The sequence below is a fragment of the Octopus bimaculoides genome, chromosome 28, assembly GCF_046866305.1.
Source record: "Octopus bimaculoides isolate indiv1 chromosome 28, ASM4686630v1, whole genome shotgun sequence".
In the NCBI taxonomy this organism is placed as follows: domain Eukaryota; kingdom Metazoa; phylum Mollusca; class Cephalopoda; order Octopoda; family Octopodidae; genus Octopus; species Octopus bimaculoides.
The window spans coordinates 19,021,111-19,044,643 of NC_142955.1; the positions used below are offsets into that span (position 1 = coordinate 19,021,111).

Sequence of the window (23,533 nt, forward strand, 5' to 3'; positions counted from 1 at the left end):
AATTTCTGAAAGCCAGAGCCTTCAGTTTTCTGTTTCCATTTAAATATCTCGTTATAATCCTTTAATACTTTCTTCTTTTTCCAAAGGAATTCTGGATAGTTTGGGATGAAGAACATCCCAAAATCTTTGCCTTGTGTGGGGACCAGCTTGTTATAGAAGAGACCCAACAATTTCTCTCCAAATCGTAAAAGGCATCGAAAAGAAGTTGAGATAGGATCTCCACTCTGACCTTGCAAAATCCTCAACAGCACCAACAACCCAAGCAGACCCATGGGTTGGCAGGTGTCATCCACCAGGTGTCATCTGCCAGGTGTCATCCGCCAGGTATCAGCCGCCAGGTATCATCCACCAGGTGTCTTCCACCAGGTGTCATCCGCCAGGTGTCATCCGCCAAGAATAGTAGGGAATCACCATTAAATGGTGGATGCAGTGATGCCCTGTTACAGCGAATGACACCCCCCACCCCACCCAAACAACAACTACTACTACTACGTACAGTCTGTATGTATGTATGTATGTATGTATGTATATAGGTGTTTGTACTTCTGTATTTATATATGTACATGTATGTATGTTTACATGCATGTATGTATGTGTGTATATGTATGTGTGTGTATATGCATGTGTGTGTGTATGAATATATGTGTGTGTATGTGTATGTTTGTATATATCTAATGAAAATCCCATGAAAATTCCTGCAAATATCTCTGCCATAAACCAATAATTAAAAACATTAACGAACACATTAGAGAAAGACATTTAAAGCATAACAACAAACAACAACACAAAAACAACTACACAAAGCATAAAAAAACAAGACCAAAGCGATGGAATGGCGTCACCAAATGAAAGCTAATTTTTCAGGAATGAAATTTTCTCCAAGAAATGTCAGCCGGAATCTTTAAGAAAATGTCAAAATAATGAAGAAAATGGTAGATTGTGTTCTAAAGAGTCTTGTCTGAGAATGTATATTATTGAATTGAAGAAATTCTAGAATATATTTCTTGGATTTCACTTTGGTTCAGTGAATCGGAACTTGTTGAGAAAATGTCAAAGAGATTCTCTGAGAGAGATTTTTGTGGGGGTTGTTTTGTTTTTTTCTGATTCAGTTTTTTTTTTTATTTTCTTTTTTTTTTTTTTGATCTCAAAAGAAATGATGCTTGTTGTAACAAACCAATATTGGTGTCTGTCTTTCTTTGATATATGTCTGGCATTCAACACCTTGAGAACATACACAACAGGACGTGTGTGTGTGTGTGTGTGTGTGTGTGGTAAGTCAAAGAACAGCACCAGGCCTCAGTTGTCAGCTTTGGCATGGTTTCCACAGTTGGATGCCCTTCCTAATGCCAACCACTTTACAGAGTGGCACTGGGTGCTTTGTGTGTGGCACTGCCATGGGCACGTTAACGTGATACTGGTATGGGTGCATTTTACATGACACCAATCATCATTATTATTATTATTATTATTAAAGAATAAAAAGTTTAGAAAGGTGTAACAATGCACTATAGAACAAAAAATGGACTATATACCTGTTGTAATTTAGTTATCTATAGTCCGATGAAATTTCGGAATTAGAATTCCTTCTTCAGAAAAAAAGGAAAACCGTTGGAAAACAGTTTATAGCAGAGACTCCAGCAAATAAGTTCTGAAGAAGGAATTCTAATTCCGAAATATCATCGGACTATAAATAACCAAGTTACAATAGGTATACAGTCCATTTTTTTGTTCTATAGTGCATTGTTGTACCTTTCTAAACTTTTTATTCTTTACAAATAATACACAATGCTTCAAGCGAACTACAATACTCTCTTATTATTATTATTATTATTATTTAAAGGATTGATGTTACTCCTCCAGAAAGTAAAGAAACAATAAAGAAGAGTGCGACTGTTATGGAACGAACAATATTTTGCCATCTCGTGCGTCTTCCACAGGTTCAAAATAAACATCTCAGTCTACTTCGTTTATTTTGAACTTGTGGAAGACACACGAGATGTTGAAATATTGTTTATTTGATAACAGTCACACTCTTCTTATTGTTTCTGTTATTATTAATATTATTATTATTATTATTATTATTATTATCATTACTATTGTTGTTGTGTGGTTTCTAATTAGTATTGTTAATTCACTGATTACTAATTAATTTTCTGTAATTAGTCAACCACAGCAGCAGGTTCACTAATTAGGTTTCTCTGCTATTAATTTACATCGGTTTTTTTTTTTCTATTTGTTTTTAGTTTTAGCTGGTGTCTGACAATGCAATCTTCCTTCTTCACGTGGACCGTTATACAGCCACCACCACCACCACCACCACCATTAACACAACACCACCGTCACCACCACCACCACCACATCATCATCATCATCACCACTGGAATTCCTTATCTCCATGTCAAATAACAAACCATTACTGACATCAGAAACTGTACCTGGAAACGGACTGGAAGCCTGTCGTATATATATATATATATGTGTGTGTGTGTGTGTGTATGTCTATGTGTTCCACCCACCCACCATCCACTGCTTGACGACAGGTGTTGGTTAGGTTATGTCCTCGTAAATTAGTGGTTTGGCACAAGAAACTGATACAATGTGTGCCAGATTTAGAAAAACAAGTCCCGGGGTCGATTTATTCGACTAAAGCCTTTACGGTGGTGCCCCAGCATGGCCACACTTCAATGGCTGAAACAAGGAAAAGAAAAGAGAAACAGAATCACTGCTTTATATGAAAACCGCAAATCGCATAAAGCTCGCTTATGTCAGCGGTAAATTGGTAAGGGGAAGTAACTCTTACATAAATACTGGCTCGGCTGGTTTTCATGACGGGGTCCCAGTTTGATCCGGGCAATGGAACAGCCTGCTCGTGGTATTAACCCTTTCGATGCCAACCCGGCTGAAACCCCCTCTGGCTCTGAGTACAAATGTCTTGTTTTCATAAGTTCTCAACTGAAATCTTCCACCAAACCTTGGTCACAATTTATGTTCCTAACACTAGCTGAATGATAACGAAGTTATTTTACTAAATTCTTTGTTATATTTAAAATTAATTGAAAGAAACACAGAGCATCTCAACAGAAATAGGGTAACGAAAGGGTTAACGTGTATGTGACCGAGTACTCCACAGACACACGTGTACCCTTAATGTAGTTCTCATGGAGATTCAGTTTGACACGGAATGTGACAAGGCTGGTCCTTTTTGAAATGCAGGTTCTATTCATTTCTGCCAGACGAAGAGACCCGAGCAACGTGAAGTAACTGACGCATAAGACACGAAAAGGTAAAGATGAGTTTTATGGTATCTGATATGTTGAAGGATGCTTGTGAATTTGGAACTGCTTATGCTGTTCAATATTTCAATATTGCTGTTTTGTGAAATCTCAGACGAACCCCTTGAAATGTCCAATGCATTTTCCAAAGTTCGCTCTGAACGCCCTTGCTTGTTTTCTGATTTTTAGTTCGTCCTCATTTCTGAGAAATCCAAAGAAGCAGAATAGCTGATGGGAAGCAACTCTTAGAGAAATTTCGTTTTGGGATTTGGTTTGCAAGATTCTTTATGTGAGTTCGTGTGTTGAAGCATATTCTGTTGTGTCTGGGGAGAGTCATTCTCTCTTTTGGTGCCTTGTAATTTAACAGACTCACCGGTAAAATTTCTACTTATTTATTTTTTATTTTTCTAAAATTTTCGTTGTGTCTTGCAACCTTTTCAATAGTTGTTGACTCTTTCCGTTACACACGCTGTGTTCCTTTTTGTTTGTTTGTGCACATGTGTGTGTGTGTACCTCTACATCCATGCATGTGTGTGCGTAAATACTTACTATTAAAGGGAGGCGACTGAAGGAAGACCTACTGGGACATCACGGTTTTATGAACCAACGACCAAATTGAAGAATCTCAGATCAGCATCGATAGAAGATGGCAAAGGGGATTATGTTTGGCAACGGCAGAACTGTTCTGGTGTTTTACGCTGATGGCAATAGTAAAGGAGTGGTTGGGTGGGTAGGAAGGTTACATCCCGACCATGGAATTTCGAGTTTGGGGCACTGGGGGGGCATGTGTCTGCATCTAGTAGTGGGGCCTTGGTACAGGGGTTCCAGGGTTTGGAAACACCTCTTAACCACTACTGTTCCCCAGTCTACTCCGAACCCAGAATAGCAGTCCCTGTTAGGGTCCCGGACATGGGTTAAGTAACATGTGAATCACATGGAAATAAAGACCTCCCCTAATTCTCATTACAACTTACTGATCTCTGATTGTCTCAACCGTTTTTTGGTGCCATTGGTTCTTATAGCTGATTGTACCGAAAATTGGGTTCACTGGTAAGCAACACTTTATCCACTCAAAACAATTCCATTCACAGGAATTTCTCAGACTCTCAGAACATTTCCATGGAAACCATGTTCGTATGCACTATTTGTGAGGTTTATAGTGTTTTGATAGTAATTCAATGATCATGCTGCGTTTGGGTTGTTTTGAGAGTGGTACCATATTGGCCCTAGTACATATAGTGGTGACTGTTTCATACACAAGTAAAAAAATAAGGAGTGGCTGTGTGGTAAGTAGCTAGCTTACCAACCACATGGTCCCGGGTTCAGTCCCACTGCGCGGCATCTTGGGCAAGTGTCTTCTACTATAGCCTCGGGCCGACCAAAGCCTTGTGAGTGGATTTGGTAGACGGAAACAGAAAGAAGCCCGTCGTATATATGTATATATATGTCTATATATATATATATATATATATGTATGTGTGTGTGTGTGTTTGTATGTGTGTGTTTGTCCCCCCAACATCGCTTGACAACCGATGCTGGTGTGTTTATGTCCCCGTAACTTAGCGGTTCGGCAAAAGAGATCGATAGAATAAGTACTAGGCTTCTAAAGAATAAGTCCTGGGGTCGATTTGCTCGACTAAAAGGCGGTGCTCCAGCATGGCCACAGTCAAAAGACTGAAACAAGTAAAAGAGTAAAAGAGTAAAAGAGTAATATATATAGACTTGAGAAATTGATGCAAAATATAATTTTATTCGGACGTTTATTTAAACCAGAAATTGTGTATAAAAGACATAAAAAAATTTTTTAGCTGCCATAGTGAAGGTGTGTGTATGTGTGCACATAAAACATATATATATATACACATATGAAGGCACGTGGCTTAGTGGTTAGGGCATTCAGCTGACGATTGTAAGGTCGTGAGTTCAATTCCCTGCGACGCGTTGTGTCTTTGAGCAAGACACTTTATTTCACGTTGCTCCAGTCCACTCAGCTGGCAAAAATGAGTAGTACCTGTAATTCAAAAAGGGCCAGCCTTCTCACATTCTGTGTCACGCTGAATTTCCCCGAGAACTACGTTAAGGGCACACGTGTCTGTGGAGTGCTCAGCCACTTGCACATTAATTTCATGAGCAAGCTGTTCTGTTGATCGTATCAGCTGAGACCCTCGTCATAGTAACCGATGGAGTGCTCCTCATATATATATATATAAATATATATATATATATATATATATATATACACATATGTTATATATATACATATGTTATATATATACATATATATTATATAAATATATATTATGTATATATATGTGTATTGTGTGGGTTTATACACATACACACACACACACATATATATATATATATATACATACATTTAACCATTTAGCATTCAAATTATTCTGTCAAATGTAATGCTTATTTATTCATATTGTTTTCTGTTAATCATGCATTTATTTCATAGCTTCGAGATTTCAATGATGTGATTATTTTAAAAATGACATTGTAGGGTAGGTGTGAGAGGCCGGATCTGGCCAGTCTGAACATAAAACAGGTTGAAAATTTGGGCCCAAATATGATTGGTCCATATACTAAAGGGCTATGAGTATGTATGTATTTTAGTATGCATGTCTTTATAGTGTGTGTGTGTGTGTGTGTGTGTAATGCCTTGCCTTTAACACATCAATGATTATTGTCTTCTTTTTTCCCCCCTTCCACGCTTTCTCGTAATACAATACAGCAGAATGATAAAGAAGGTTCTGCAAATGAGAGGTGTCAATTGTCTCAACTAAGCCAATTAACTAAACTAATTAAAATGAAGTCAATTAAGCAAACAAACACTCAAGATAAAAAATAGCCAAAAGACCCCCACCTCAGAAAAGGAAAGAATAATGAATGGAAGAAAAGTAAGGGGTCAGTGTTTAGATAGGATTTGCTGGGAGAACTGTACCACGACAGGTTCCAAAACCTATTTTGTAGCCATTTCCTTCGCAATAACCTGAAAATAGAAAGAAAAGGTAAGTTATGCTTCGTTTATATAAAAGTAAACATAAGTAATGGTATTTGGATAGTTCTGTCACTCTCATATTTATTTATGAATAATTTCATGTATTTTGTTTGTTTAAATGGTGTTTTGGTCACCTCAAAAGAATTTGCAGGTAGGGTGGGGACAAATTTTACAAGTTGTTAGCTGGCAGACTCTGGCTGAGGAGAAACAGACACCTATTTGGCACTCATTTCGAAACCATGGTTAACAGGTTGACCAGTATTACTTGTGCTGACCTAGCAGGGGTGAGACGTTTTTAATGTTCACTGACAAGACCCGGCAAGCCAAGTGAGACTGTGACCGTGGCCTATGCCCGTGCAGCATAACCGGCCCCTTTAAGAGCACCCTTCACTCATTGGGCAATTAACTGCACTTGTGAAGACTTGCTGAGTCAAGTGAAGTCATTGTCGTGGCCGATGACAGTACCGCCTGATCGGCACCCATGCTGGTGGCATATAAAAAGCACCATTCGAGTGTGGTCGATGCCAGTGCTGACTGACTGGTCCCGTACCAGTGGAATGTAAAAAGCACCATTCAAATATGGTCGATGCCAGTACCACCTGACTGGCTCCTGTACTGGTAGCACGTAAAAACACCCACTCCACTCTCAGAGTGGTTGATGTTAGGAAGGGCATCCAGCTGTAGGAACTCTGCCACATCAGATTGGTGCCTGGTGCAGCCTTCTGGTTCTCCAGCCCTCAGTCAAACCGTCCAACCCATGCCAGCATGGAAAGTGGATGTTAAACAACGATGATGATGGTGATGATGACAGTGTATATACATGTGTGTGTGTGTGTGCACTTGTTCACTCAAATGTAGTAAAACCACCACGCACCTCCCACCGACACTCCTCCATCCACTTCTTCTTACCTGTTAAGATAGCCTCATCTCCATCTTGGAGGAACTTTCTGGTTTGACCACCACCTACGTCCACAGTCTTGCTGCCTTTCCATGTTAGTTCCAACAGAGAGCCATACGAATCCTCAGTCTGAAATATTCGAGAGGGGTGGTCATTTTATATATATATATATATATATTGTAGTGTTTGATTTGGTTTGCAATAAGGGTAATATAATTTAGTGTTTCAATTGTGATGTCTAAACAGTTTTTAAAATGTTCTTATCTATATTTTTATCTTTTATTACTATATTATTGCTATGTTTCTACACTCATATCTATATATTCATATATCTATATATATATTTATTGATCCTATATTTTTCTATGTTCGATATCTTAATATGTTTTAATTTTGGATGAATTTCATCTTGATCAAATGTGCACACACATATATATATGTTGATAGTGGTTTCGTAAGAAAAATTTAACTATATATATATAAAAGACGATATACCGTCCCACTGATTGTTCCGGAACCCATCAAATCTCCAGCATTCACGTTGCAGCCATTACTGGTGTGATGAACAAGTTGCTGTTTCATAGTCCAATACATGTACTGTGTGAAAGAGAGAAAGAGAGAGAAAGAAGATAAAAACAGATTTGTGCATGCATTATTTTTCTTTTAACTCAAAGTTTATTTTGAAATTCCTCATGTCTTGCATGTGTCTGCAGCCTGTGGTACCATGTTATTAGTTCTCTTCAACTATCTTCGGTACTTCCGTAAGGATTCTGGCTGTGCCAGGGAGGAAAACTTTTTGCAACAGCTCAACAGGACACTCTTCCCATTTCTTTATTATTATCATTATTATCATTTTGGTTTGGCTCAGGTTTGGTCTTATTCTTGGCAGGAATTCTGTAGATAGTGGGTTACTACCTATAACCTTAAGTATCCAAAAGTTTTCAGCAGTCTTCAAGTGCTTAGAACCCTCCTGATAATCCTTGCTGTTCCTAAGAGACAAACTTTCTGTAGGAACTCTACCAGGCATTCTATTCCAATCTCCTTCAACCATTTATCTACATCTTGGCTTACTGTTCCTAATGCACCAATTATTATAGGCACAACCATTACTGTTCGCCTGATCCAAATTCTTCCTATTTCAAATTTTAAGGAATTGTATTTTTTTTTGTTTTTCTTTCTCTTTCTTTATGATCCAGTGCCACCTGACTGGCTCCCATGCTGGTGGCACATAAAAAGCTCCATTTGTGAGTGGTCAATGCCAGTGCCGCCTTACTGGCACCTGTGCCGGTGACACATAAATGCACCATTCAAGCATGGTCGATGCCAGTGCCACCTGACTGGCTCCCGTGCCAGCGGTACATAAAAAGCACTCCTAGAGTGGTTGACATTAGGAAGGGCATCCAGCTGTAGAAACCTTGCCAGATCAGATTGGAGCCTGGTGCAGCCTCCTGGCTTGCCACCCCTCAGTCAAACCGTCCAACCCATGCCAGCATGGAAAGCGGACGTTAAACGATGATGATATGTATATACATGCCCATTCACACACACACTATAAAAACTGAATCCAAAAGAGAACTTACCTTGAAGTTGGAACGAGATACGACGGCAGGTTCTGACACATCAGGAACTAAAAAATAACATAAATGCACATATATATATCTATATATATAAATATACATATACCAGGGTAAAAAGAAAACTATACTCTGTTAGTGATGTCACAACTCATTTCTACAGCTGAGTGAACTGGAGCAACGTGAAATAAAGTGTCTTGCTCAAGAACACAACACACAGCCCGGTCTGGGAATTGAACTCACTACTTCATGATTGTGAACCTGACGCTCTAACCACTGTATAGATACAAACATATCTATACATTTACATATGTTAGATAAAGCAGTCAAGTGTGTGTGCACAGAAAAGAGCAATGATTGTAGGTGGAGGAACACCTTCAACTATAAATCAGCAGGACCAGGGCTGACCCAGGAACTAAATTACCACAAGTCACCATAAAGATCACTGAGAGAGAAAGAGAGAGAGAGAGAGAATGATTGTTGATCATCTTACCTTTTATGGACACATCCAGCTTGATATCAAAGTTATAGTTGTCTGGATGGCTGAGGTGGGGTAATGCTGGTGGGTCCTGTCAAAATAGCATTTATACGTCTATACAATCATCTGCTGGTTCATTTGCTCGTTATACATTAATAAGTTAAAGATATGGAGCTGATATAATATGTCTTGGAACTTATTGCAAAGCATCATAATAAACATTTTTTTGTCTTCCCATTCAGGGGAATCAGTACAGTTTCTTTTTTTTTGTATCTAACCTCTTTCTTTCTCTCTCTCTCTCTCTCTTTCTACTGATTGTTTTCAACCATCACCAACGCCACCACCATCGCCACCGCAACTGCCATACACACACCATTCAGACTTCTGACGCCACCACCATCAACAACGCCTTCCCCTCCACCACCATCACTTACTATCACTGTCATGCTTGACTGCCTCAGCTACCACCACCACCACCATCACCTCCGCCTCTATCACAACTACAGCTCATACTATTACAATGACCCCATTACCATTTCAAATGTCAATATACTACAGCCTTCACCTTCTCTATGCCTACTATTACTCTCACCCCAGCAAGAGGAATAGTAGAAGTGTTATTGAATAGTGAGAGAGCGGGGTTCAAAGTGTGACACACTGACACACAGAAATTCGTTTTGGCATTTATTATTATAGATGGTTTAAAATTATACAAAAAGTCGAAAACAGAAGACAGAGGCAGGAGAGGAAAAGGTGTAGTAGTCTGATGCTGAGAAAAAATAGAAGTCTTAGACATTTCTAACCAGAATGAGAAAAAACAGATGGAGAGAAGATAATGTCTGGATTAACAGTTGCACGTGTGTGTGTGTGTGTGTGTGTGTGTGTGTGTACTTTGCAGAGAAACTCATTTAACAAAATGGAACAATATCTTACCTGAGGCAGATTGTCTGTGACAAAAGGTTTGAGGGCTTCCATAGTGACCACCCAAGGAGAAATACTGGTGCCGATGCTTTTAGCAAGGAACGGTCCAAGAGGAACATATTCCCACTTTTGAATGTCACGAGCTGTAAATAACCCAAAGAAAAGAAAACAAATAAAGAAATGAATCATGGCTGCCTCCCAACCACATGGTTCAGGGTTCAGTCCCACTGCGTGGCACCTTGGGCAAGTGTCTTCTACTATAGCCTTGAGCTGACCAAAACCTTGTGAATAGATTTGGTAGACGGAAACTGAAAGAAGCCTGTCATGTATATATGTGTGCTTGTGTGTGTGTCACCAACATCACTACTTGATAACCGGTGTTGGTGTGTTTACGTCCCCATAGCTAAGTGGCCGACCAAAGCCTTGTGAGTGGATTTGGTAGACGGAAACTGGAAGAAGCCCATCGTATATGTATGTGTATGTGTGTGTTTGTGTGTCTGGGTTTGTCCTCCCACCATCGCTTGACAACCGATGCTGGTGTGTTTACGTCCCCGTAACTTAGTGGTTCGGCAAAAGAGGCCAATAGAATAAGTACTAGGCTTACAAAAAATAAGCTCTCGGGTTGATTTGCTCGACTAAAGGTGGTGCTCCAGCATGGCTGCAGTCAAATGACTGAAACAAGTAAATAAATAAGTATATATATATATATATATAAAAATATATATATATATATATGTGAATAAGTAAATGATAGGTTTGCCTCAATCCTCCAGGGGTAGTCTGAAGAATCCAAGCAACCAGGGGATACATAACCTCCACATAATAAAACAATGGCTAACTAGCCCAACAGAATTGCTTCTTCTTGTATTTGTTGCTCCATTCTCCACATAAATATATATATATATATATATATATATATATACATATATACTTTATTTAAAAGCAGGAGAAATATAACAAAAAAACCGTTACTCTGAGTTTCACGTTCCCGTTCATCGGACAGTTTTGTTGCACATTTCATGTGCTTACTCCGGTATATACATACATGTATATATATAATACGTGTGGATATATGATGCAAATATGTATAATATACATACATTATAAACAAAATCTCAGATGCTAAGGGGTCATTCAACAACTGCAGGAACCACACACAAATGCAAAGAGATTCCCTTACTTAATCTGGATACACCAAGAACTCTTTTTTTGCCCAAATTCCTCCAATCTCAAATTCCAACAAAAATCAAAAAGCGAATGAAGTCCACACAGGTACGACCATCAACATACAGCAGCATCCATGAAGACTCATTTCTACTTACCGCTCCAATCATTCATGACAACCATTCCAAAGATATGATCCTCTGCCTTCCCCATGGGGATGCTGGTGCCAAGGTTGTTGGACGCACCTCCCACGAAGAAAGCCATCTCGAGCTCAATGTCCATGAGGCGGCAAGGGCCAAAAACAGGGGGTTTGCCTGGAAGCAAAACAAACAAGTATACAGTTTAGCTCTCTCTCTCCGTCACTCTCAGGGTTCACAAAAGGTGTAATTATGCTTTGTAGCTTTGCTTCTCTCTCAATATCTATACACCTGTTTCTTTGTCTTTTGCTTTTTCCTGTAAATTTCAACTATATATATATATTTAAGAATTTAAGGAATGGAGAAAACGCATGTTATAATTGCATACTTTATTCCTACATGTTTCAAAGGATTACAACCTGTGTGATCCATAGGGATCTTTGATATTAAAATTGTAACCTTCTCATCAGGGAAAGCATGGGAATCATCTTAAACGTAAGAAATACACATAATTATATATATATATATATATATAGCAGTAGAAGAATGTTATTTTCTCGGATGAGTCATCCTTTACCTTATTTCTAATGTGCCATTAGATAACGTAGTCCTAGATACACTATGGCTGAATAAAAGACAAGATGGCTGCAAACTGAAGCGCCTTTGATCACAGGTCTGTTGGATCAAGGCTGACCTGGGGCTTTTAATAACAACAAGTGAATACAATATACTTACTTTCATCAGCTCTTGTTTGTCCATTTGGTCTGCGCACAGGTGTGCCAGAGATTATAACTGATGAGGCTCTGCCATGGTAACCAACAGGTAGGTAAGTCCTGTAAAATAATTGACAAAAGAAACCTTTATTATTATTATTATTATTATTATTATTATTATTATTATTATTATTATTAAGGCAGCAAGCTAGCAGAATCGTTAGCCCAGCGGTGGAAATGCTTAGCGGTATTTCATCTGCTGCTATGTTCCGAGTTCAAATTCCACCGAGGTTGACCTTTGCCTTTCATCTTTTCAGGGGGTCGATAAATTAAGTACCAGTTGCGTACCGGGTTAGGGTTCAATGTAATCAACTCATCCCTTCTCCAAAATTTCAGGCCTTGTGCGTATAGTAGAAAGGGCTATTATTATTATTATTATTATTATTATTATTATTATTATTATTATTATTGGTAAGGTGACAAGTTAGCAGAATCGTTAACACGTTGGGCAAAATGCTTAGCAGTATTTTGCTCATTGCTATGTTCTGAGTTCAAATTCTGCTGAGGTTAACTTTGTATTTCATCCTTTTGAGAGTCAATAGCACCTTGCTGAACACGATGCACTCAATACTCACCAGTTTGGCATCAAGGCATTCTCAGGGCCCCTAAACATGCATCCAACATTGTAGGCATGGTTCTTAGATGAGTAGAAGTCAGTATAGTCACCTGCAAAACATAATGAGCATTATGATAATTACAATGATTATAATGATGATGATGATAATAATTAAAGCAGCTCAGCCCCACCCAATCACCCACCCACCCATGTATTTTCTAAAAGAAAACCGCCCATGCTGGTGCTACATGAAAGTGCTTGTGTCACTGTTATGTAAAGAGCACCGAAGTTAGTGCCACGTAATAAGCACTTGTGCCAGTGCCACTTGCAGAATGCACCTGTGTTGGTGCCATGTGAAAGTCACATAAAAGGGGAGACATCTAGGGGATGTCTTTGAGTGTGGACACGACCACCTTGTCTCTTTCAATAACATAAACACATCGGCACTGAATATATATTGGCTCTTAAAGTCCAGTTGAAAACTCTCTAAGATGGAGAGAGAGAGAGAGAGAGAGAAAAAAAGAAAAAGAGGGAGAAAGAAAGAGAGAAAGTAAGAAAGAAAGAAAGAAAGACAGTGGTAGGAAGGAAGACACACAGACAGACAAACAGAGAAGCAAAGAAACAGTTAAAGCGCCGTTACCGATTCTGGCAGGAAGATGCATTTTCGCTTTATTCTGAGGAACAAAGGCTCTGCAAAACAACAAAAAACAAAAACAAATCATTATGGAATAATTAAGAAGAATCTCTTCAAATTTCGTCTTTTATTTGGCCATGCTGGGGCACAGCCTTGAAGAATTTTAGCCAAAGAAATCGACCCCAGTACTTCTGTTTTTTTTTTTGAAGCCTGGTACTTATTCTATCAGACTCTTTTACCAAACTGCTTAGTCACGGAGTCGCAAATACACCAGCACAGATTATTAAGTAGTGGTGGGGGACAAACACACACACACAAGTGACAACTTGACAGTGAAAACAGAGGGAGCACTGTGCAACTGATGTGTGTTTCTTTAGCTGAAAAAAACGTAAAGCTATAGAGGTGAAACTTACTTCTGCCTGAGCCCCACATCGTCCTTTAAAGTTGCTTCTGACGCTGATAGCATTTTCTGCAGGGTCGCTCTCGCTTCGCACCATGCTGCACGGGTCATGCCCATGAAGGCGTTTAGAGTTTCCTGAAATCATAAAACAAGGAAAGCTGCAGAACGAGACAAATATATAGACAAAACTTCAAAAACAAACCTATGTTTGTTTACAACCATAACTTAGCGGTTCGGCAAAAGAGACCGATAGAATAAGTACTAGGCATCCAAGGAATAAGTCCTGGGGTCAATTTGCTCGACTAAAAGGCGGTGCTCCAGCATGGCCACAATCAAATAACTGAAATGAGTAAAAGAGAGAGTATATGACACCTAGCATTCCTGGATGACTTTATAACTTCTAAAAATTGCAGAAGAATTTGTCGGTCGGCAGTTTAGCTTAAAGGTAGAGCACTCTAACCGGATACTAGAGGGGTGTGAGTTCAATCGTCATGGCTGGTTGCTGACAAATTTTCCTGCTCTAAAAGGATTTTATCCTATATACGATGTTCTGTCAACATTTATGCATTGAAAAATATATCCTTCTACTTGTTCCACAATATATTTCAATACTTCAAAGACAAACTTATGTTGGTTCAAATCATCATCATCGTTTAACGTCCACTTTCCAGGCTAGCATGGGTTGGACGATTTGACTGAGGACTGGCAAGCCAGAAGGCTGCACCAGGCTCCATGACATTATTTATAGACAGATAGATATACTAGTTTCAAATTTTGGCACAAGGCCTGCAATTTCAAGCAGTGGTAGTGATTAAGTTGATTACAACTCAATTGGTACTATTCTATATTTTTCAAGGTAATATAGATCCGAAGAGCCAGCCTTTTATACCTGCATTCGTTTGTACAAGTGTATTCTGTTATAATTAACTAACTGGCACTCCGTTGCTTACGAGAATGAGGGTTCCAGTTGATTTGATCAACGGAACAGCCTGCTCGTGAATTTAACTTGCAAGTGGCTGAGCACTCCACAGACATGTGTACCCTTAACGTAGTTCTCGGGGATATTCAGCGTGACACAGTGTGACAAGGCTGGCCCCTTTGAATTACAGGTACAACAGAAACAGGAAGAAAGAGTGAGAGAAAGTTTGTGGTGAAAGAGTACAGCAGGGTTTGCCACCGACCCCTGGCCCCTGCTGGAGCCTCGTGAGCAAAGTTTGATAAGTAAAATAAACAAGGAGGAAATGTGGTGAAGGGGGTTAAGTTTGTTGTGGAACAATCTGTTGGACGGTGCCGTCTGTATACTTTACCGTTTCAAAGACATGCTGGGAATTCTTCAGTTCTGGTCCAGTGAAGAGATGCTTGACAACGCTGAGGTCCAGAATCTGGTCACCAATGGCAACACCAATTCTATGGCGAGGCTGCAAAGAGTACAAAAAAAAACAATAACAACAATAATAATAATAATCCTTTCTGTTATAGGCACAAGGACTGAAATTTGTGGGGAGTGAAATTTGTCTGGTCTGGGAATCGAAACTGCAATCTTACGACCACAAGTCCGCTGCCCTAACCCCTGGGCTATTGCATCTCCACACACACACACACACACACACACACTATGGGCTTCTTTCAGTTTCCATCTACCAAATCCACTCACAAGGCTTTGGTCGGCCCGAGGCTATAGTGGAAGACACTTGGCCAAGGTGCCACGCAGTGGGACTGAACCTGGAACCACGTAGTTGAGAAGCAAGCTTCTTACGGTGGCAAGCTGGTAGAACCATTAGCATAACATCTGCCTTTATGAGTTCAAATTCTGCTGAAGGTTGAGCACTGGGCTCAATATAACGGACTATCTCCTCCAGTAAACTTGCTGCCCTTGAAATTATTATTATCATCATCATTATTATTATTATTATTATTATTATTATTATTATTATTATTATTATTATTATTATTATTATTATTATTAATCTTTGTAATCAGTTATAGTTTGAGTAAACTTGCACCTGGAAGAAACTTCGCACTTCAAAGTCCCTGACGACAAAATTAAAATAACTATATGCACAACCACGCACGCATACGTCTATTTGGATGCATGTGCATGTGTGTGCATGTTGTCAGGGGGGTGGGGGAGTGGTTTGTGGTGGTCAGAGATATACAGGTGGTTAAAGAAACAGCGCCATCCCGTCCATGACTACCCCTCCTTTACATGATAAAGCAAAGACGTGGGAGCGAGACAGCTTGATCAGAAAACCACTGAAAGCTAAACACGGGAGATAGACATTATCCTATTATCATCCTGCCACCACCACCATTACTACCACCACCACCACTACGACTGCTACTACTACCACTACTACCACTACCACCAACACTACTGCTACTACTACCACTACCACCAACACTACTGCTACTACTACCACCACTACTGCTACTATGACCACCACAACTACCACCACTGCTACTACTATTACTACCGCCACCACTACTACTGCCAACATCATCAGCTCCCCAACAACCACTACAACTACCACCACCACCACCACCAATGTCATCAATCATCACCACCACCACCACCACTACGACTGCTACTACTACCACTACTATGACCACCACCACTACCACCACTGCTACTACCATTACTACCACTACCACCACTACCACTACCACCCCCACCTCTCACTGCTTGACACCCACCCAGGTCAAAATGAACTTCTGCTCCAAAGAGTAAATCCAGAATCTAACAGGGAGCGGGGGTGGGGTGGGGGTTCAGGTGCAACACAGGTAAACAAACAATTATATTTGAAGACCCAAGGTAGAAAGACTTTGGTGAGATCATCCAATAGCAGCCACAAAATCATACATACACATATATGTGTATGTATGTATATATATACACACACACACATATATATCTATATATATATATACACACACACAACCACACAACCACACGCTCACAGATTTTGTTTTCAATTTATTCTCCACAAAAGTTGTTTACAAAAACAAAATCCAAAACACATCAAATCAAGGTCAAGGAGGTCAAAAACACTCCAACCATACCCACCCCTACAGATCCCCCCTGCACTGACAACTCCTCCGCCTCCCCCCATCTGTTGTGTCAATCTGTGCTTTGAGGCTATCAACAAACAAAAGTTAATAAATTCAAAAACTGAAAGGTTATCTTTGCCGTGTATGTATGTGTGTATATATGTGTGTATATATGTGTGTGTGCATGTATGTGTATATATGTATATATATGAATGTGTGGACATATATGTATGTGTGCATGGATATATATGTATCTGTATGTATTTGTGCATGTGTGTCTGTGTGTGAATGTATTTATATGTGTATGTATGTGTATGTACATATGCATGTATATGCGTATGTATGCATATGTGTGTGTGTGTGTGTGTGGTGTTAGGCCACTGAGAATAAAGAACAGAAAGAGGCCCCAAGAGTGTGTGTGTGTGTATCTGTGTTAAATTCCATTCCAGCCATGACCATCCCATCTACTTAACAGTGTCTCTAATTACATTAACCATTATACCTTTTTCTTTTCCAACGACAATAAGCCTTCACATATACAGCCAACAAAGAAAAAAAAGAGATTTAACTGCTATTTCTAACACGTTGAACGACCACATAGAAGCCAGCCCAGGTCACCAGCAGGTCACCACTAGATGTCAGCTCTCACCCTCATCACACAGAGAGCGCAAATGTATCTAATGCATGCTAGACATCCATCATGTGAGGCAAGTCGGCCTGACTTTTTAGCTGTCAACCATTTGAGCTGTGACACACTAACTCACAACCAAACCAGCCCCTTTTGTCATACAGACTCCCTTGCTCCTACCCTCCTTTGCTATGTGTGAGGCTCGAAAAAGGGGACAGATAAATTGCCAGGTATAAAACAATAGGATTATAAAACTGTTTAACCTTTTTCTTATGGTATTTCTTCTGAAATACGCTGCTTTTTTGTTTCAAATAATTTTGAAAATAACAAAGAATTTAGTAAAATAACTTCGTTATCATTCATCTAGTGTTAGGAACATAAATTGTGACTAAGGTTTGGTGGAAGATTTCAATTGAGAACTTATGAAAACAAGACATTTGTACTACAGAGCCAGAAGTGGTTTCAGCCGGGTTGATAACAAAAGGGTTAAACACAATTCTACATTTGGGCAGATGCACATTAGAAGCAGTTGGAAGGGTGTGGATAGAAGGAAATTTAGGCTATTATTTCTAGCATATAGAATGACCACATTGAGGTCTCCTTCTCTCATGTCTTCTGCTGATTATTTTTCTTCTTAACCCTTTCGTTACCCTATTTCTGTTGAGATACTCTGTTTCTTTCAATTGATTTTAAATATAACAAAGAGTTTAATAAAATAACTTCGTTATCATTCAGCTAGTGTTAGGAACATAAATTATATATACACCGGGGGTACATTAGATGATCTTCTTCAACAGAGGTTTTCAAGACAGCTTCTCCTCTCTTTGGCTCTCTCTCTCTATCTATCTGTCTGTCTGTCTCTCCCTCTCTCTCTCTCTCTTTCTCATGTATGTGTGTGAGTGTTCTTGTGTGTATGCATGCACGTGTATGTATGTCTGTGCCTGTGTGTATGTATGTGTTCCTTAAGTGTGTTTTTTCTGTGTGCGTGTGTGCATCTAAAAGAGAAGAGGAATTAGAAAACAGAATAGAAAGAGGGGGAAGGAGTATTGTTGAGAGAGAGAGAGAGATAAGGAAGGGGAGGAAAGGTTTAAGAGTCTGAGAGAGGGGGGAGAGAAGTAAAGTGAAGCAGACAGAAGGGGTAGGGAGGGGGTGATGGGAAGAATGTGTTTTTTTTACAGAAGAAGAAGGTGAAATGGAAGATGATGGTGATAATGATGAAGATGGCAGTGAGGAGGAGGAGGAGGAGAGACAAAGGAAATGGTCGGGTCTTGAATGTGTACTGTTAAGAAAGGTATTCTAGTAACTTCTGTGGCATGAAGGAAGATGGTACGGGGAAGGGCGGAGGGCGAGGATGGAGGCGAGACAGACAGACAAATAAATAAATAAATAACATTAATAATATTGAGGTGATGGTGGTGTATGTGGGGGTGGGAGGAGGCTTGTTTGGCAAGAAACTTGATCCGTGTGTGTGTGTGAGAGAGAGAACAACGTTTTGAAAGTAAGGTATGGCTTTGTGGTAAGATGCTTGCTTCCCGACCAGATGGCTTGGAGTTCAATCCCATTTCATGGCACCTTGAGTGAGCACTTACTTTCCTATTATAGCTGTGGGCTGACTGATGCCTTGTCAGTGGACTTGGAAACTAAAAGGAAGCCTGTCGTATGTATAATGATACAGATAAACGTGGCTAAATTTGATATTTATAAAAAACATACAAAAACAGATTATAAATTCCATGCTTTTAAAGTGACACATGTTTGGTGGCTGCTTCGTTCTTTCTAACACACACACACACACACGTATATATACTTACATATATACAGACATACTTGGCAAATAGTCTTTATATAAAGCCAGTCCGGGGGACGGAGGGGACACAATGGCATTGACCACATTCGGATGGGGCATTTTACTTGCCACTGGCACGGGAGCCAGTTGGGGGGGGGGAGCACTGGCATTGACCACATTCGGATGGTGCATTTTATGTTCCACTGGCACGGGAGCCAGTTGGGGGGGGGGGGCACTGGCATCGACCACGTTCGGATGGGGCATTTTACGTGCCACCGGTACATCTCTCAAGCCAAACAGTTTATCTACATCACTATCTCTCTCTCTCTCATATATGGCTGTGTGGTAAGAAGCTTGCTTCCCAACTACATGGTTCTGGGTTCAGTCCCACTGCATGGCACCTAGGGCAAGTGTCTTCTACTATTGTCTTGGGCCGACCAATGCCTTGTGAGTGGATTTAGTAAACGGAAACTGAAAGAAGCCCATCATATATGTGTGTCTGTCCACCATCGCTTGACAAAACGATATTGGTATGTTTACATCCCCGTCACTTAGCGGTTCGGCAAAAGGGGGGACGATAGGATATGTACTTGACTTACAAAGAATAAGTCCTGGGGTCGATTTGTTCGACTAAAGGCGGTGCTCCAGCATGGCCGCAGTCAAGAATACACACACGCACCTTCGCGCGCGCGCACCTGTACCATTCTTCTTTCAAAGCTACGCAGTCGAAAAACAAGAGAGCTTCGTTTGAGGCCGAGAGAAAGATTGGAGGTGCGTGAGGAATGCTGCTTTCTGATTGGTCAGAATCCAAATGAGCCAAACTTCGAAACAAGTTCGTTTTCACCTTGTGTGTGTTTGGGTCAAGGTGCGCGGGCGCGCGAGTCCCCAGACCCGTTTTGCGTGTTAAGTGTTGTCTCACTTCGAAGAATTACAAATAAATGAGTCGTCAAAGAGTTTCAAAGCATTCGAAATATCGGCGTGGAGGTGAGGACGGGGGTAATTTTAGTAAAAAAAAAAATCGAAATTTTAGAAATTTTCTTTCTATTTTTTACGGAATCTTCGTTTATTTATTTATTTTTTTTACGTGGAAAAAATGGGAAAAACGAATAATAATAATAATGAAATTTCAAATGCTAATTATTTTAGCATAATCTCCATTGTCGAAAAAGTTGAATCCCATGAAAAAGAAAGAAAGAAAAGATTTTTTTTTAAATCGCAAATGGTTGGGGTGAAGGCAGAATTCTCGACATATAACCCCTGATTTCGTTTTTTATTTTTTGGAATTTTTAAAAAGTTTTTGTGAATTTGTATTCTAAATATGGTAAAGTTTTTTACTATTTCGAAATTAAAATTTTTTTTTTAATATTTCGAATTTAAAAAAAAAACAAACTTTTAAATGCAGACAGTTCGAAGTTTTGGCTTAAATCCCAGCAATGGACCATTATGGGAAGAAAGATATTAAAAAAAAACATCTTTACGTCAGACTGACAAACAACGAGGTGGGCATGAGATGTGCTAAAAATAACAGCTAAATGCTCCTTAAATCACACACAAAGAATTTTTTATGTTTCCGTTTTTGCATGGTCGTATGATTTCGCGTATGCAAACATTTTCTGAAAATTCCAAAAAAATAACAAAGTTATAAGGGGTTAATTATAGCATGCTTAAACCAGAATTCCGCCTGGCTGCATATTCCATACCGCCACTTATTAACTTGTTACCATTTGAAAATATGCTTGAGACATATTGGAACCCGTAGGAAACCCATTTACTGTATTTTATCACCGAGAAAGTTTCTCGCTGTAGACAAATAGATGTAAACACACCCACGTTGTGCGACCACACAATTTCTGTCTACCAAAGATGCCACGCAGCAGGATTGAACCCCAAACTACGTGAGATTGTTAACCATAGAGCCCTAATGCTAAATGTTGCAAATATATAAATCTGGAAAGGTAAAAAAAAGGTCCTATTTAAATAAAGAGGTCCCGACGCAGCTACGTAACCTTAACCAACAATAAAACTAATCCTAACCAACAATAAAACTAATCCTAACCAACAATAAAACTAACCCTAACCCTCTAACGAGTGCGCACTGTAAAAACGTATCGTTACGAAGATGCATCGGGGCCTCTGTATTTAAGTGGGGCCGGCAAAAAAAAAAACAGGAACGAAAAATACTGAAGTTAATGGAAATTGTTAATAGCAAAGTCGGCGGGAAAAAAAGAGAAGATCCGAAACTCCTCCATAATTCTTTTCTTCGGAACTTTTATCTGGCGTGACAGTGTGGTAAGAAGTGTGTTTCCAAACCACATGATTCCGGGTTCAGTTCCACTGCGTGGTACCTCAGACAACAGTCTTCTATTATAGCTCGTGTCGACAACGCACGCACACACACACACACACACAAACTTATACGTACGAGTGTAGGTCTTTGTTCCCCCCCCCCCACCTCAGTGCTTGACAACCGGTGTTGGTTTATTTATACCCCTGAAACTTAGCGGTTCGGCAAAATAGACCGGTAGAATAAGTATCAGGTTTAACAAAAAATGGACTGGAGGTGATTCGCGCTCGACTAAAAACTCTTCGAGGCGGCGCCCCAGTATGGCCGCAGTCTAATGACCGAAGTAAGTAAAATATGAAAATAACCATAATCTACACACTCGAAAAAATATAGATGCAAAATGTCATTAAAAGACACGCATTACCCAGAAAGTTATAGAGGAAACAATTACTGTGAGATGGGGCACTAAAGTGTAGTTATGCTCTAATATCCAACGCTATTATAATTACGATGATAGACCTTGATATTTTTATCTAATTGACCCCAAAAGGATGAAAGGCCGAACAAGAAAGCAAAACAAGACAAACTTACATTTTCTTCTGTTGAGAAAACGCCATAAGGTAGATTTTGGATCGGGAAATGGCTTTCGGCATCGACGGGAATAAAAGACATTTTGGGGAAAGGTTTAAATGTAGAGACAAACCGGTGGGAGAGGAAATTCGAAATGGCTTTTCTCATAGACTGAGAGGAGGAGGAGAGAGAGAGATGGGGGAAGTGATAAAGGAGAAAGTGATAGAGAGAGAGAGATAGACGGATAAAGGGATAGAGAGAGAGATAAGCAGAGAGAGAGAGAGACAGACAGTGGGAGAGATATAGAGATAGGAAGACAGATAGATAAAGAGATAGACAGAGAGAGAGAGGGGGGGAGGGGAGAGATAAATAGACAAAGATATGCAGTGAGGGACAAACAGAGAGAGATATAGATAGAGAGACAGATAAAGAAACAGACAGACAGAAATAAAGAGAGAGGGGGTGGTGATAAGAATTTGAAGATACCCGTTTCAATGAGGGGAGGGGGATCGAGTGGAAGGAGGGACCGAAGTTGGATTTGGGCGAAAGCAAAACTTTCGCTAAAGTTCCGCTCGCGCACAATCTGTGTGTGTGTGTGTGTAACATGTTTGAGCGATTGTGTGCAAAAATCTTGTAGGGGCATACCTACACAAATATGCTCCGCCGATTTTGCTTCCTCATAACTTCCAGAAAAATTAATATTTTCCAATGAAATTTTTTTATAAATATGCTTCAAATGGGGTAGATTCCGATTCTATAGGGGAATATGTTGGATAAAATAATAATTAACTGATCCTCCTCTATTTTCTTTTACCCAAAATCAAAAACTTTTCAACACCCCCTTGTATATATACCTACATACATACATACATAAATATATATGCAAAGAGTGCTGAAAAGCTCCTGGCTTTTAAGGGTGTTATGAAAGGCCTGGTTGGAGACCCCGCTTTCTGAGTTCTTTTATAGGGTTTAGAAAAACTGAAGGACCCCTGCAATAAGTGCGTGAATATCTGAGAAGGGGAATATGTTGAATAGAATCATAATTAACTGATCCGCCTCTATTTTCTTTTACCCAAAGCCAGGAACTTTTCAGCACCCCTGCGCGCGCGCGTGTGTGTGTGCGTGCGTGTTTGTGTATGTGTGATAGATACACGATGGGCTTCTTTCAGTTTGTGTCTACCAAACAGTCAGACAGACAGACAGATTTTCTTCAAATATGGGAAACGTAAGTCTACTGCGAAGAATAAAAGTAGCATCAGTAAGAGCATGTAACTGAGAACTAGGGGTTTCAGTACATACGATGTGGGGTGGGGAGTTAAATATGAATGGGGAGAAGAGAGGAGGGGGGAAGGGGGTTCCGAATCAGGCAACAATATGAACTTACACATTCTTCCCCTTCTAAA

The 23,533-nt window shown here is 39.8% G+C and overlaps 2 protein-coding genes across 6 annotated transcripts in view; one reads left to right on the forward strand and one right to left on the reverse strand.

The window, feature by feature from the left end:
• The first annotated feature begins 2,751 nt into the window (after positions 1-2,751).
• The window catches only part of LOC106867520 (methylcrotonoyl-CoA carboxylase beta chain, mitochondrial), a 37,310-nt gene continuing 16,528 nt past the window's right edge, over positions 2,752-23,533 (forward strand). For 2 of the 5 annotated variants that reach the window (XM_089344717.1, XM_089344718.1), the window contains exon 1: positions 2,799-3,283. The gene's annotated coding sequence lies outside the window, so the exon portion shown is untranslated. Of the gene's footprint in view, positions 3,284-6,150; positions 6,290-23,533 lie in introns of those variants that run through there. The other 3 variants (XM_089344721.1, XM_089344719.1, XM_089344720.1) reach the window with 2 other exon arrangements.
• LOC106867521 (fumarylacetoacetase-like) lies at positions 5,788-22,329 on the reverse strand. The gene is made up of 13 exons (XM_089344714.1): positions 22,152-22,329; positions 15,122-15,232; positions 13,828-13,949; positions 13,421-13,470; positions 12,800-12,890; positions 12,187-12,284; positions 11,473-11,628; positions 10,163-10,293; positions 9,245-9,320; positions 8,758-8,804; positions 7,673-7,774; positions 7,189-7,306; positions 5,788-6,270 (listed from the first exon to the last, which is right to left on the reverse strand). Exons 1-13 carry the CDS (start codon positions 22,296-22,298, stop codon positions 6,194-6,196), a joined length of 1,326 nt encoding a protein of 441 aa, XP_089200840.1. The 5' UTR covers positions 22,299-22,329; the 3' UTR covers positions 5,788-6,193.